This window comes from Melopsittacus undulatus, chromosome 4 (assembly GCF_012275295.1).
Source record: "Melopsittacus undulatus isolate bMelUnd1 chromosome 4, bMelUnd1.mat.Z, whole genome shotgun sequence".
Taxonomy (NCBI): Eukaryota; Metazoa; Chordata; class Aves; order Psittaciformes; family Psittaculidae; genus Melopsittacus; species Melopsittacus undulatus.
Genome location: NC_047530.1, coordinates 71,811,749 through 71,828,638, shown reverse-complemented (window position 1 = coordinate 71,828,638; position 16,890 = coordinate 71,811,749). Strand labels below are relative to the sequence as shown.

Below are 16,890 nucleotides of genomic sequence, written 5' to 3'. Positions count from 1 at the left end.
TGAAGCAGCATGACTTACTGCATCTGTAAATTTTAAAACCTACTTTTCATGTAAACGTTTGAGCCATCTTTCACATAATCCATTTTTAATTACTTGCATCATCTTTGCAAGTGGGTAAGCTGTCATCTGCTGTTTTTTCATCCTACACATAACTATAGGCTGGTAGACATAATACGGAGTTTGTCTTAGTTCAGTCACTTGATTGCACCAAGCTTGAGAATGTAAATCATTGCCTGGTTTGTAGGTGAGCAGCACTCAGTCTTTGTAGCAGGATGAAGCTAATGGGAACTACTCATGCCTGGAAGTGTACTGACATGTCAGTGAAGCAGCTCAAAAAAATCAGATAAATTATAATCATGTCCTCATCTAAAAGCCATAGAAATACACTAAGTCTTGGTTTGGGTTTTTTTTTTCAGTTATACTGTAAAGAATGGAAAAAGAAGAGTTTCTGATCAAGAGCTGAGATGCCTTGGTGCTTAAGTGTAGATTTATAAGAATAACTTAGTTGTATAATAAATAACATGTCAGTGTCCCAGCAAGTTGATTTTAGCTTTTTGGAGCTGGGGTTTTTGTTTTGTTTTTTTTTTTTATTCTGTGCTAATGAGTATTGCTTTCATGTCTTTGGTGATTTACTCCTGTTGCTTGCGTTAATCTTGTAGCTAGGAAATACGAGGTTTTTTAGTGATGAGATGTTGCTCATTGTTTTTCGCATGTTTACTTCATGAAATACAGTCTATCTTATCCTAGTTGACAGTGTTTGTAAGAATTATATTCCTTCCTCAGTGCAGATTACTCTGGTGACTGTTGTTACTGGCTTCAGGTCAGGCTTGGAAATGGGGAATATAGTTACAGAGATCTGGGAGAATAACTTGTGTAAGGAGTGCAAGAGGAATACAAAAGGAGGTGAGTAGGAAGCTGTGGAAAAGCATCACTTTTGCTGTCTTGCAGGAACCTTGAAAGGTCTGGCTTTTCCTCGGGGTTCACTACAGGGGATGAATTACTCGGTGCTGGCAAAAAAACTATCTGGCTGTCTCTAAGAGAACATCAGGAGGAGCAGTGAAAAGTGGAGAGTAGAGACTAACAGGAATGAAGAATTAAAACATGGGTTTGTACATTCAGTTTAGTGAATTCTCCTTTTTCTTCTCTCCTCCTTAACTGTGTATTCCTTTCCTTCTTTGCATTAGTGATTATACGGCTGCAAAATCAACTGGTTCAGAAAAATACACCCCTACCTCCCACTGAAAAAGCACAGCTTTGTGTGAGATGAACTCACTGAACCTATTTGCTTTGCAGCTGTTTGGCCATTTGGTCAGACACAAAAGAAAGTATTACCCATCTTGGCAATATACAACCTCACTGCATGCTCAGAGGACTGGTGTTAAAGCCAGGATTGGCAGACAACTAAAGAAAACTGGAGATTCTGCCCTGTCACCAGTGCTGAGGTGCCAAGGAGTCTGCTGCATTTGTACAAAATGAGAACATCTGGGAGATTTTTAGGAGTTGGAGCTTTTGTGTGCTAGATGGAAGCAAGCCAGTTGTGTGTAGTGAAGGCTCTAGGTATCCTGAGGCAGTTAAAGTGGCTGTTAAATCATGATTTACTTGGGCAAATCCCTGCAGCTGCCTAAAGAGATGGTCTCTGGTGCACACTTCCTGGATTGAAAGCTAACTTTTTGGTGGCTCAGATCCACCTTACTGCATGGTTTCATGAAACCATTTGAGTGTGCCTCCACGGTAGAGAAAATAGAAAAGCTGCTATTTTCAGAATTGTGTAGGGTATTTCAGACTAGAGGCTTCAAATTGAACAGCTTTATTTTCATAGAATCATAGAATCAGCTAGGTTGGAAAAGACCTTTAAGATCAAGTCCAACCTTTACCCCAGGCCTACCAAGGCCACCACTAAATCATGTCACTGAGGGCCTCATCTACACAGATTTTTTAATATTTCCAGGGGTGGTGACAACCACTGCACTGGACAGTGGGTTTCAATGCCTGATCCCCCTTTCTGAGAAGAAATTGTTCCTAGTATCTAGGCTAAAACTTCCCTGATGCAGCTTGAGGCTGTTACCTCTTGTCCTATCTCTTGTTACATGGGAGAAGAGACTGACCCCCAGCTCACTACAACCTCCTTTCTTGTAGTCATAGAGAGTGATAAGGTTCCCCTTGAGCTTTCTGTTCTTCAGAGTAAACAATCTCAGTTCCCTCAGCTGTTCCTCCTAAGACTTACTCTCCATACCCTTCACCAGCTTCATTGCCCTTCCATGGACCCACTCGAGCACCTCAATATTTCTGTCATATTGAGGGGCCCAGAACTGAGCACAGGAATTGAGGTGTGGCCTCACCAGTGCCCACTTCAGGGGAGGATGATCACTGCCCTGGCCCTGCTGGCCACACTGTTTCTGATACAGCCCAGGATACCCTTGGCTGCTTGGTCACAAGCTGGCTCATGTTCACCTGGCTGCTGACCAACACCCCCTGGTTCTTTTCAACTAGGCAGCTTTACAGTTGCTCTTCTCCAGGCCTGCAGCATTGCATGGGGTTGTTGTGGCCCAAGTGCAAGGCCCAGTTTTTTGCCTAGTTGAACCTTATGCAACTGGCCACAGCCCATCGATCCAGCAAGTCCAGATCTCTCTGCAGAGCTTCCTATCCTTCAGCAGATTAACATTCCTGTGCAATTTGGTGTCATCTGCAAATCTACTGATGGTGCACCCAATCCCCTTAACCAGGTTGTCAGTAAAGATATTAAACAACACTGTCCCTAATACTGAGACGTGAGGGATACCACTGGTGACCAGTTGCCAACAGGAAGAAGCATTTAACAATTAAGAAAAATACATTTAAATTATTGACAAGATGTTTTTTTTTATCAGACTGAAATCCACAGAAAACAGTAGCAAATTATCCTTATCTACTGATAATCTTCCCCAAAGTTTCAAAGGATCTCACATTACACTTTGAAGCTATACTGGAACCATTCATACCATTCACTAATCTGTGGTTCTCCAGCTTCCCCCAAAAGATACCTCAAAACATTTAAATTTTTCAGTTCTCATGCATTCTCTGCAATAGAACTGAAATCTGGAGACATTTCTCATAGTAATTTTAAGATGTGAACAAGGTATGCTGAAATGCATAGCACAGAGCAGTAGAACAGTGAAATGTTTTCTGAATTTTCATTGTGGCTACTTAGATCTTGGTATCATTAATGTACAGGAGCAATTTGAGAATTAAAAGAGCCAGAATACAAGGAAGCTTTAAGGTGTATCTGTAAATGATTCTTGTGTGTATTGTGTGATCTATCAATGTGTAAGGTTTGTAGGAAGCAGTCCTGCATACATCCTGACTGCAGTTTAGTAGCTGTGATAGTGGGTTGTAGGGTGTGAGGATTTGGGTAGACTGGGAAAGATGTAGAAACAAAGTTTCCTGTTCTGGGTGACACCTAGCTGCTTTGCCATAACACGAGAGGCAGGCAAAGTTAACTGTGAAACTAATTTTCTGTAGGATGAAGTCTGGTTGCTTGTTTCCCAATAATGATTCAGTTATGCATGCCCAAAGGAGGGAGTAACACAACTAAGTCCAGGGAGCATCTTCAGACAGTAAATTCAAGTCTTTTACAAGGAAGCAAGAGTTTTACTTGTACCTAATCTTAAGGCTCTCACAAATCCTTCTTTTGGCATTTTCTGTTCCCTTAAGGTGACTGTGAAAATCTTACTTGACTTTCTGAGCTCCTTTCCTTAAAGGGTGTGCCTAGACAGAGGCATGGTGGTGCGACTGCGTCCTCTGTGGGGCTGGGCTGTGGAGAGCACCTCGCATTCCTGTTTTTCCTCTCCTGCACCTTGTCACCTGCATGGCAGCTGCCTGGCCACGCAGGAGGTGAAGTGAATGAGCATACTCGTTTGTGTTAGTTGAAGTACGTACGTAAGTATTTGTAGGATCAAAGCCAACAGTTGTCTAATCTTGAAATCAAGATTAGAAAATTGGTAACTTTGCCAAGAAATGTGTTAATTGGAAGAACAGTGGTTAAAACAACTGCCTGTGTGGAAGGGTATAGCTCTCTAATTACACCTTTTTGCACAGCAATAGATGTACATTTAACACTAACATCTTTGTTAATAATTTGATTGGTTTTCATCTGAGTGTTTTTACTAGATACTCAATGTTGGGTATATTTTCAGTTCAGACAAATTACCATGCCTTCCAAGTGGTTCAGATGAACATTTTCTTGACTGGTTTGTTACAGAAATTTACTACAGATATGGTGAAGAGTTATTTCACAGTGCTGGGGTGAGAAGAGAGTGACAGAAAAATTACGGAAGAGACAAATTGAGATCATCTTCCCATCTGTGCTCATTGTATCATACTTTTGTGGAGGTTTTTAGTTGGTCTAGTTTCAAACATTCATTTAGACAATATATTTTGAAAGTGCTCACTTAGAAGGAATGGCCACTGTATTTGTATAGTGCTTTTGTGGCACATCATAGAATAGAAGCTTCAAAAAGTCAATTTTTTTTTTTCAAATAAGTAAAAAATGCAACCAACCTGTGCTTTTCCTCCACGTATGTCTTAAAGAAAATTAAGAAGTGTCTTTTGTTTGACGGAATATATATTGCTTTGATTTCAGTGCTTTAAGGTCTCATAACTTATCTTCTGTAAACTGTACTTAAACCTTTGGAAAGAACTGAAAGTTTGAAAGTGTGACTGTGCTGACTTGTACTGGCATTGGCTGGGATAGTTAATCTTTTTTTCATAGTAGCTCCTATGGGGTTGTGTTCTGGATTTGTGACCACAGCATTGTTGATAACCCAGGGGTGTGTTAGTTACTGTTGGGTGATGCTTACACAGGTTCATGGCCTGTTCTGCTCCTCACCCTGCCCTGCTAGTGAGTGGCTGGGGATGCACAAGTCATTGGGAAGGGATGCAACTGGAACAGTGGACTCCAACTGATCAAAGGGATATACCAGACCATGTGGCATCATCCTCAGCAAGAAATCTGGGGGAAGAAGGAGGGACACATTCAGGGTGATAGTGTTTGTCTTCCTTGAATCACTGTTACATGTGATGGAGCCCTGCTGTCCTAGGAATGTCTGAATACTGCCTGCCCATGGGGAGCACTGAAAGAATTCCTTATTTTGCCTTGCTTGCGCATGCAGCTTTTGCTTTCTCTGTTAAGCATCCCTTATCTCAACCTATGAGTCTTCACACTTTTACCCTTTGATTCTCTCCCCATCCCACTGGCGGGGTATGAGTGAGCAGCAGCTTGGGGCCAAGCTGCCCATCAGGGTAAGACCACAACAAATCTAAATATTTAATTGATTTAAAGCTATAGAGATGTGCAGCTGCATATTTGGGATTTCAGTGCTGCCTTTTCTTACTTAAAAGGCTGGCTTTGTTTAGTGTCCTGTATTCTGTGCTTCTCACCTGGAAATCCCAAAGCACAGTGGACATTTCCCTGGTTACTGTGCAGATAAAGATGTGTTGGGATCTATGGACAAGAAAGCAGTCTATTTCTGGAAGAAGCTCATGTGTTACTTGTGAGCGTTTTGGAGACATGGTCTTCTGTTACATAGCAAATATTTGTAAATGAGTGAAAAGCCTGACTGGGTAGTTTTATTTCTTTGTTATATGTTGCAAATTTAACAGTCCATTTGAAAACCTGAAACATTGAGTTGTAGTGACAAAAGAACCGTGGAAAGTGATTTAAAAAAATCATGTATGACCCAGGGAATTGTAACATGTATTCTGTGATTCTTTGGGTTATTACATCTTGATGAATGAGTTCCTATACAAGTAAAACCTTAAAGGAGTAAGTTTTCATTTTCTAAAGTCTTGAGGTTACATCTTTCACTTTATTAAAGCATGGTTTTTATTCTGGTTGCTTGGATGCTGTTCGGTTGGTTCTAGGAGGAGTGAGGGTCCTAGAAGCATTAGGCACATAGCAGGCTCATGGTTCATGTACAGAAATATCCATGTGGTTGCCTTTGCATTAGCAAGCTTAACATGAACAAAAGTATTGTTCCAAAAATAGCCAAGTATGTCTGGTTATTCATTTGGTGGTAATTTGGCAGCCGAGTAGCATGTAGGATCAGGTGATATCTTTTCTTCAGAGTAAGTTCTGTTCCCATTGCAGAAGACCCACCTTAGTCTCCTTCAGACATGTACCCACAGGTGCTTTGGCACTGACTGAGATCAGCTGGGTGATGAAGGAACACTGGTGGAAATAGTTATCTTGGGGTTTTTTCCCTCCTTTCTCCTTCTCTTTTTCTGGGGTGTGTGTGCACTATTGTTGTTGCTAACAAACCCTCTTGCCATGTGGTAGGGACTCCTGCAGTTGGCGGACTCCTGATGCTGCCAATCCCACCACCCCGGTCCCTCATGTGTGGCTGCCCTACACTGGCTGGAGCACGGTGCCTCGCATGCCTGAACTCCCGTTCCTTCCCTGCCTGGTTCTGTCACTGAATTTCTGAATCTCAGAGAAGAGTTTGTTTGGAGCCAGCCAGGGCTGGCAAGGCAGGCACAGGCCGCAGTGCACGTGAGTCTGTGGGGAGGGACAGTGCTGGGGCCGGGTGCTGGGGCCTCCTTTCCCCCAGAGCAGGATGTTGGTGAGGGGATGGGATGGGAAGGGCTTTGCTGGGATTGTGGTGGAAGAGCAAGGAACTCTGTATTTAAATTTGTTCTGGATTAGAAGGTATAGTCTTTAACTTGCCATGTTTGTGGTCTTGTTGGAAGGTGAAGTGAGGGAAGAAGGAAAAGGAGTTGCCCTTTGTGTCACTAAATTAGTGTGTTCAGATTTCCCTCTGCAATCCTGACACCAGACACCTGGCAGCAAGGTATTAGTGCAATTGTTTTTTCCTTGTTCCAGAAGGTAAATGCAAGAATGGGCTCTTTGTGCAGACTCTTTTCAGATCACTGGACAGTGTTTCTGTATAACTTGTGCACAAGTTATATTGAGGGGAGGTGAGACTCTTCTCCAGAAAGCAACTGAGCCAGAGTTAGGCCCTTGCTTTTGGAAGCAGCTTTTTTTTTATTTGCAGTGGTAGAATCTGATGGGTGACCAGTCTCCTGCACCACATTTTACCCCCAGGACCATTCCACTGCCTCTCATCACTCATCTCACTTCAATTTCTCTGAAGTTGCTGTTTGATTCCCTCAGTGGCTGATGTGAAACTGCACATTATTAGTATTATTACTGTAGCAGACTAGAATAGCCTGGTTCATGAAGTTCACCTGCTAACACACTTGAAGCTGCTTGTAAGCCTGAGCTGAGGTCACCTCTCTGACAGTGCGTATGCACAAAGCAGAGCAAAAGAACTTTCTCTTAAATCATCCCTTTTCTGGTTTCCATTTATGCTTTCTGCCCAGGGCTGCCTGCAGAAGCATAGAAGTTTTCTGACCACATGGTGCTTTGCTTGTACTTGGCCTCTGTGTATAGGCACAAGTGCAGAAGATGCCCCAACAGGGTGAGCAATCCTGTAGGGCAATTCCACAAGAGATCACATGGGGGTCAGCTCAGCTGTGCTTCTAGCCAAATAAGAATGTGCAGCTTTATAGCATAGCCACTGATCTTGTAAGTGGTCTTGTTTCTTTTTAGGTAGTTTGTGCCCAGCTTTATGCTGTTTCAACATTTAAAAGGCAGATGGTAGAGAAGGGAGGATTGCAGATAAAACAGACCATGACTGTGAAGTCTTACAGGTCAATTCCCAGCCTTGGAGCTTACCTGAAGTGTAAGCTGTTCCTTGTGAAAAGAAGGAAGGTGCTGTTTGTATTTATTTCCTCTAGGAATACTGAATGAGTTTGTTCTGAAAATCTAAAATGAAATATTGACTGCTTGTAACATCAGACCTCTTGAGCTTCATTTTCTTTTTTCTGAAAGCAATTAAACCACAGTATGTGTATATAAGCTGCTTGAATACCACCTACTTACTAGTTTTGAAGTGTGAGACACACTTTGTAACTATATCTGTAATATTACTTAAGAGAGTTCTGTAGTTAAATAAATTGCTTTTTTTTTTACATGTACTGGAATGGTTATTTTGCTGCCTCTGCAGTAATGAAACTCGGAATACCTGAACGCTAATCCTGTCAGTCCTTTCCATGCTATCCATAGCCCAGGGCAATTAGTTTAATTTTTGTGTTTTAATTTCCTCATCTGCAAAAAGAACACTAGAAGCATTATTCCCATTAACTTTTTATTACCATAATTAGTCTCTTCCATGATTTGTTCCTAGTAGCAAAGCATTCTGCTGTTGCATGTCAGTCTTCCTTGCTAAAAACTGCACGTGGTAATCTTTTATTGATCCTGCATGTTTTTAATTTTTAATGCTAGTATTTTTCACACACCTTGGATTTTGCAACTTTTAGTAACTACCACAAAATTGTGTTTTAAGAATAATCCTTAAACATTGTGCAGCCTGCTTGCTTCTTCCTGGATGTCATGTTCGGTATGCAATTCTGATTTCAATTTGTGAAGGTGAAGCAACTTATGTTAATAATACGAAGTTCTCTGCTAATTTAGTTCAGTTTGAAAAGGTCAAACCTTTATCTTTTGATAAGAGAATCGATAGTCCTAAAACTTGAATATTAAGCATCACTGCCTGAAAATGTAAGCTATTTTAAAATATTGTTATTACAGGCAAAATGCCAGCCCCTGAGCAGACTCCAGTGGTGGAGGAAGGGCTATCACAGACAACACAGGAAGCTTCCACAGGCCCGGGCATGGAACCAGAGACCACTGCCACTACCATTTTGGCTTCTGTAAAGGAACAGGTACATTTCTTATTTTCAGAAATTCAGTATAGATTGTGAGTTAACTGTTGTCTCTTATTGCCTTGCTGGGAAAAAAGGTCATTGTTTCTAAACATAATTGCTTCTATATTAGCATTAGTATAGTGTATTTTGTATAGCAGAATGTTAGAATCTGAATATAAAAGATTCATTTTAATTGCACTGAACAGAGCATCATTATGATATTCTGTTGGAATGTATGCATGCACTGTTGTTGTAAATCGGACTTGAGATGCAGGTTTATTGTCGAAAAGAGAAAGGCCAGAGTAGAACTAATGCAGCATTTGGAACCAGTCTATTCTGTGCCTTCTGCAAAGTTGTGTACGGTATTACAGAAATTTGTGCATAACGATTTGGATAATTAATTGTATTTTGTTAAAGAACGTGTTTTAAACTTTGAGTTTGGCTTCAGTTATCAATACCAAGGTATTTTAAATCTACAACACATTCACAGATGCGTATTTCAGTCTTTATGAGGAAAATGGTGTTTGAAATCAATTTCAGCCTTAATTCATAAAGATCATTCAAGATGAAAAAAAATTGCAGTTTTACAAAGAAATGTTCTAACTAAAGATTGTGGGTTTGGTTTTGTGTTTTGTTTGTTTGTTTTCAAAGAACACAAAGAGAGAAATGACAGTTTGGCTTTCCTTGACAGAACTAGAAATATTGATCATCTTGACTTAATATGTAAATGTAACATCTGAATTTCAGAATAAATCTGCTGTCTTGGTTTCAGAACTTCTTTTAAGATAAATCAGTATTTAATTCAAGGTATTAACTATGAATGCAAACACTTGATGCATTAGTAATCATGTGTTTCTTCATATTACGATGTTTTTTTTTGAGGTGAGAACAAGATTATATCATCTTGATATGAACAGATTTCGTAGCCATAGAATCTTCACTCTTAAATAAAAATTTTCAGCAAGATGATGAAATTTGGGACATTATTTTTGTGCCTAAATTAATAATTTCAAAAGTATTTCAAGATGACAGTATCAACCTTAGTAATTTCTTAGCAATATTAAAATTAATATTGAATCTTTCCCAGGCGAAGGATATTTACAATGCTGGAGGCTGTCAAGATATGAGTACTCAGCTGAGTTACAGTGTTCTTAAGTCATTTCTCACTGAGACAGTAGTTTGCCTTGTGCCATTGTAGCTTATCACAAATGTCAATTAGAACTCATTTACTTAAAATCACCACAAATGTATTATAAGCTAGTTCATTTTATTTTGTGGTGTACAAAGCACATGCTTGTAATGTTAGCTTGGTTGATGAGAAGTACTGCAATAAATGACAGTGCTGTAATTGCTGGTGATCACCAGCCAGTAACCCTACTGCTGTGATTACTGCCTGAATCACTTTTGTGCAGCTTTGATGTGATAGTGATTGTTTGAACTGAACATACAGTTACAAGAGTATTGTTTATAGTAGGTAGATACAGAAGTATACAGTAGAAGGGTGTTTGTTAGCATTCCTTTTCCTACCCAATAAATGTTTCTGCTTTTTTTATTTTGGAGAAAAAATGATAATGGCATATTTCCTCATTTTAAAAAGGAGGCTAAAACCTTTTCCCCTTTCCATTCATAAAAAGACTATTAAATATGTGCACCATTAAGTAACTCAAGTCTGATGAAAGGAAAAAATAAAATGAAAGTTGTGATCTAATGGTTAGTGAAACATAAACTTCAGGACTGTAGCCTAACTTTAATGTATAGACCCATTAGAAGGAAGATGAAGATGGTGTAAATTTCGCTCTTGAAAGTGATAATGTGAAATAATTGAGAGCTAAGCTATTGCTTTCTGGTATTTTTTTCTGTTGCTAATAATTAGGGACACTGACATGTTCAACACCCTTCCTGTATGGCAGCAAGCCCAGAACAGAATATTTTCCAGTGCACTTATTTACTTTATTAAGCTTGAACAGAAACTGTTATGCTGTTTGCTGTGGCCTAACTTCCTTTTGTACAGGAATCTTTCTCTATTTGTAAAACAGAGTTGCCACACCTTTACTTAGTTACTTCAGAAACACTACAGTGGAAACACAATTTAATAGAGCCTTTATTATTACCGGTCAGATTGTGCAAGATTTTATCTTACTAAAAACTTTTAAAATTACTACAATAGCTCTGAATTGGATAAATTTATTGAATGATTTTGTTAAGCTTTTGACAGTAGTGACGTAGACATGTTTATATAAATAGTTGCACCAGTTTGTCAATGAACCTACAAGCCACTTTAAATAAAACTCTACATTTATTTCTTTCTCTGAGGACCACAAATCAGTTTAAAGCAGCAATTTTTTACCAAACTAGAGGATGTCCTCTGAAGTCTGAATATTCTCTCATAGAGACAAAATTTTCAGAGAGCTGTGTAAATTCCCCTTGATCGTATTTTAGTTAAGAAGCATTGCAGTTCACTTTTAGTGTTATGAAATAAAATGTGCAGAACAAGTGTAATCTGTGAAGACATCTAGATTAGTACAGTTTTGTGCTTTTCTGAAAGCTCAAGTTTTGTTTTAATGTGAAAACACATCACTAATTAGTATAAATAATGTCACTACCTCCACAGCCACCACTGGCTTTCACTGGAGTAGAAGAGATAGTTCTTTAACCAGGTTGAGTTATTCTGTTTGCGGATACATTACTGGATATACTTTTGGATTAAAATAAAGAGGAGGACTGACTCTTACTGCTATAAGTTGTATCTCTAGTACAGGAATTCCTTTTTGAATGCAGGGAAACCCTAAGGGCTAACTGTAAGAAAGCAGAAACATATTTTGGTCTCCTTTCTTTTTAGTATATTTGACAGTGGGTTGTATTTTTGTGATTTGTTATTTTTTGGAGAGTTTGGTAGGAGATTGTTTTCCATGGGTTTGTTTTGGAGGTAGTCTGTTTGTGGGGTTAGGGGGGAGACAGTGTCCAAAGCGTGTATCTCACTTCTGAAATGTTACGAAGTTTCCATGCTGTAATGGATAGAAGTATCTTCGGAAATACTGAGACAGGTTGCAAGTAAAACTAAAGCATTACAATATATGTATCTGTATTTCTGAATCCTAGTGATTATTGGAATAAAAGTTGAGTTCTGTAGGGTGTCTCTTACCCATATAAAAAATTTCAAGAACATTTTCATAGTAAAATAACAAGCTGTTAAAAATTACAGGGGCATCATCATGACATTAACTTTTTGAGGGGCTGGAGGGTAGGGGCAGCCAGTTGCCAGGAACTCCAGAGAGATTGCTGGAATTGTTCCTACTTTACCATGTGCCAGCCATAAGCTACTCAATTGGGAGTGGATTGCTGCTGAACTGGCAAGATTAAATGGGATCATTTGGAATTGCGAATTTCCTGCTTAGCATGTTAGTTTTCCTTTTCAGTGATTGGGCTGAAAGAAAAGGTCTCACAGGAAAAACTGCCCTTCAATCCAGTTCTCAAAAGTAGCATGAATATACTTGGTTTAGTTTCTTTGCTAGGAGAGAAGCACTTGCACCAATGGCAGGGTTTGGTTTGGGTTTTTGGTTTTTTTTTAGTTTTTGTTCTCTGGACAGTTGTTCTTGACACCTAAAGATGGACCACTTTTCACCTTTTCTTTTGTAGATTGGTGACAATAGAGTAGGAATGTCTGGATATGCTTTCAGGTGAATCCTCATAAATCTCTTGGGTATTCTTAAATGTTTTCCTGGAAGTATTCACTTCTGCTCAACACTTCATCAAAATCTTTTTCTATTGTGTAACTGTACTGAACCTACTCAGAAAGTATGTTCTTTTTCTTCTTCTTTGTGCTTTAAGTAAACAAATTCTTCACATAGTTCTTGATGTTTTTTTGCAGGGTTTGTGGAGGGAGAGGTGAGGGTTAAAGGGTGGGGGAGAAGGAATGCAAAATGTGAAATTTTTCAGATGGAAATTAAGGAAATTATTGAATTATTAAGCATTATTAAGAATTGTTATTTAAACATAAATGATGTTTAAAGATTACTTTAAAAACACCTTTACTAGATTACAGTATTTTAGTACTAAGTTTGGGAGGTTTCTTTGCCAATTCAAGTTATTAGTGTTTTATATCAAGTACTCTGTAATCCAACTCTGTAGGCACATAGTTTCAACAACATACCTGAGAAAAAGCTTATTAAATGCACTTTCAGTAATGAGGCACAAACATGGAGCAGTCTTACTCTGAAATGCTGATTTGCATGCATCTAGTGATCAGTTAGGTGGGTAAATGTGTGTCATTTCTAAAACGAAGACTGCACTCTTTATTAAATAGACTTTCAAGCTTTGAAACAAAAATCCTTGTCACCATTTCCCAAATTACTGGAGGAACTGTTTTGTGTCTGTTTTTCTAAGTCTTTTTATATTATATTCAATTGCACAGGTTTTTCTTCCCCATTTAATCCCAGAACTTTGAAGTTTACAGCTTCTGCTGTTTAGGAGAATTACCAGTTTTAGCGGATCAAGTCTGAGGAGTCCAGTTCCCAAGGCTCTTATTCTAGGACAAAATCTATACCATTCCTGTCGCAAATGAAGCTAATAACTCATTTTCTTAATTGAAATTCTGTGTACTCCTTAACTCATACAAAGGTCTAGAAATTTTTTTCTTTGTAGTGTGTACTGTTAGGCTTCTGAGGAGAAACTCCCCTTGAAAAAGCCTCTCTACAAGTGAGAGTACCCTTGAAATATACTGCTATATTTATACTTTTTGTAAGATTTCTATGCTTAGATTACCAGCCTATCTACTCCATAGCAACTGAGCTCAAACCACCAGCTGCCTTTACAGTGCACCTAGCTTCAGCACCAGTTTAATAAAACCTTGCATTGTAGCAAACATTTTCTGAGGAGGATACTGCCCAGATATTGTCAGCAAATACCTCAGTTGGCTTTCCTTCTTTTTACCATTGACAAAGAGTAAGCTTTCTATTAATTGCTTAAATTTTGATCCCTCATCAGCTAGAACAGCACTAAACTGCTTTACCAGACTAGTGAACAATGCAGGCGTAAAAGTATTAAGAGCTTTAATGGTCTACTGCTGTTGAATACAGAGTAAGTGTGATCAGCCAATAATTGTAGCTGTGTCATTCCACATCCTGTAATCTGTGATTCTCTTTACCCTGTCCAGTTTTTTATCTTTTGTCTTCTATTTTGGAAGATACTGAAATACTGAAAGCATGCAATCGCAGTTGTTTGTGTAAGTAAACTTTATTATTACAGAAAATATTAAGGTTGATCTAATGTGGTTAGTTAAAAGTACAGGGTTTTTTCCTCAGTTTCTGGTAGAGAGTTAAGTATTAGGTCAGTACAGTATGATATTCATGCTGGAGAGAAATACAGTTACTCATGTGGTTTTCTATAGTCAGTTGCTTGATCTAGCTCTGAATTAGAGCAAGCAGAAACAAATAGAACTCTGCATAGATCAATGCAGGAGGTTAATGTGAAGAAGGTATAAATTAACTTAGTTTTGTTTGTCCTTTTTGCTGTTGCACATTTTTATAATAAAAATGTCCAGAATGTAATTGCCTTTTCTTTAGCACTGTTTCAACATTCATAGGTGATGTGGATTGTGTGGCTCTGCACTATGTGTTGCAGTTGAATGAGAAATAGTAAGTGCAAAGTAAAAGTATTCCTTTCAAATGTAGGCTGTGCTTTCTTAGATTGTCAGCTCAGACCATTGGAAGAGGCTGAACTGAACTGTTCAACAGGCAACATTGTTATGATTAGTTCAGCTTACAGTTACCTCCTTAATAGTTCATGAAGACAGTGATATTTGGCAATTGAAGCAATTTAGCATATTCTAGTGTAACTACAACTTCAAATAACATCCAGTCCTAGCTCTGTCTTCTACCACAGCACCACTGAGAACTGGTGGAAGCCAAAAAGCTGCAAGAGATGCATCCCTCCATTAATAGTGTCATCCCTCTCGGAGGTCCCCATTGTCTGATCCTAGTCTGACTAGCCAAGCATGTATCATTCAAAAAGTGTTTGTGAGTCGTCTTCACTGCTTGTGCCATTGCTGCTGATTCTTGTGTAGTTGTCACCAGAAAACCTTCAGTTTGTCAGCTGGACCACTCTTTAAAGTTTTAAGTTATCTCTGTTTTGCCAGAGGTTTTCAAATAACAACAGGAAGGGAAGAAAGTAATCTTTAGTTTCCAGCATTTTGAGCATAGACTCCTTATTGTCGTCCATGTTACTGAGGGAGAAAAGTTCCTCCTTAATAGAAATGGGAATGTTGGATCTCTGTAATGGAATGAAGACAGAAGGCACAGAAGTGCCCCATAGCCTTTTTTTGAGACCCAAATCCTGCAACAGGAGAATGGCAGTGTTTAGGGAGTGTCATACAAGTTACATTCTCATTGCTTACCTGTTTTCAAAGATTTGCTGTTAATAGGCTAACACATGGTGATGGCAGTTGTTTGCATTTGCCAGGGAGCCACAAGCCTGTCAGAAGTACTCTGCTTTCAAATGGAAAGAGTATTTTGTTTTCCGGGTTAGTATAACTTGTCTCCTCTGTAACTTGCAGTAGTGAAGACCTTGAAGTATCTTCTTTAGTGAGATCCCAACATAGTTTCAGATGAATTGCCACTTGGCATGCAGAGTTTGCCAAGTAAGAGCTGTTGTCGGTCACCTGGGGTATACACTACCGCACTGGCGCCCCATGTGGGGTTTGACTCTCTTCCAGAACACAGGTCTAAAATTTCATGTGTTTTGGTTTTTACTCACGAAGCTTGTCTGCCTGCAGTCTGTATGATTGCCTTTCCAAAGCAGGTTGTTTTCTTCTTTCTTTAACCATATATATGCTTCCTGTTCCTTAGATGTAACCATATTTAAAGCTGGCAATTTTATACAGTTTTGTGTTAAGTATGGTCTGTGGTTTTGCAGTGGAATTTAGTTCATGAATACAAAACCTGTAGTTTTATAAGGTGATTAAGTAGTTACTGCTAAACAGTTTAATAGAGTTACAGGGCTTTTTTTCCCTCTTAATGTATGTTGGATAATTTTGGATGAAAGTAGCTCTGGCCAAGGCATTGTAGTGTGTATGTTTTGTAAGATTTGGTTGGTCCATTTGATGCAGTACAGCAGCAGATTCTGTAATCTGCTTCTATAATTTTAGTATGTTCTTACCACAGAGATGTTCCTTCTGCAAATGAAAACAAGCTTATTAATTGTTTTATTTGACTCCTGCCATGTCATTTTGTCACAAGCCAGTACTATAAAAATCAGTTAATTGTGCTTTTTGCCTAGGGTAGCAGCTTCTCTTTTGTTGGCAGCCAGCACTGTGTGAGAACATCCTCTCTGAGGAGGTTGCCCTGCCACGGCTTGCAGAGGAACTGGCAAGAGAAACAGATTCAAATAGATTCCTGCGATAACTAGTGCACTGTCTGATAGATAAACATGGTGGTGGCAGGTATTTGTTCAGAGTCATGTAAAATGTCATTATAAGGAAGCATAAACTAAGAAGGTGATCAGTGTACTTACTCAGAATTGATTAGAACTTACTTTTCTATAAAAATCAGATGATTTAGACTGAGAAAAAAAAGGCTTAGAATATGAGAATTCCAGCTGTAAAGAAGATGGTACTTCTAAAATTATCCCTCTTGCGTATTTACACAGGTATTTAAGACATATCAACTACAGCTGCAGATATCAAATTCAGGAGACATATAAAAATCAGCACTCATTGTTTCAGGAAACATGTAAACGTTGCTACTTCATTGGGACCACAGGCTGCACACATAAGAACACTGCTCAGACTAGAAAACAGAGCAGAATTTCTTCATATTTTGCTTGTGCTTGCAAAAATACATTGGATTTTCCTAACCATCAGAATGATTTAAAAATGGCAAATCAGTTGCATGTCTTTTATACCTTTGCAGTTCAGTGCCCTATGATTTTATTTTTTTTTGTCAGCACCAAAATATGAAGTTATGAAGCATATTGTAAATAGACAGCTGAAGATGCTGGTCCAAAATCAGCAGTACAGGTACCAGAGAAGTGGCCAAACTCAGCTTGGTGGTTTTGACTCTTATTTCTACTTACCACAGTTTTTCTGATAGAATACCGGCGAGTTTTGCTTTCTGAACATAATGTAAACAAATGAAGTAAAAATTATTGCTACAT

General features: G+C 38.8%; 1 protein-coding gene across 9 annotated transcripts in view; it reads left to right on the top strand.

Annotated features, from left to right (window-relative positions):
- The window catches only part of PKP4 (plakophilin 4), a 90,906-nt gene that overhangs the window by 18,376 nt on the left and 55,640 nt on the right, over window positions 1-16,890 (top strand). For 4 of the 9 annotated variants that reach the window (XM_031053176.2, XM_005153726.3, XM_034061856.1 and 1 more), the window contains exon 2: window positions 8,627-8,760. In XM_031053176.2, the coding sequence (XP_030909036.1) occupies window positions 8,632-8,760 (129 nt within the window). In that variant the 5' untranslated portion in view covers window positions 8,627-8,631. Of the gene's footprint in view, window positions 1-977; window positions 1,106-6,805; window positions 6,825-8,626; window positions 8,761-16,890 lie in introns of those variants that run through there. The other 5 variants (XM_031053182.2, XM_031053180.2, XM_031053178.2 and 2 more) reach the window with 4 other exon arrangements.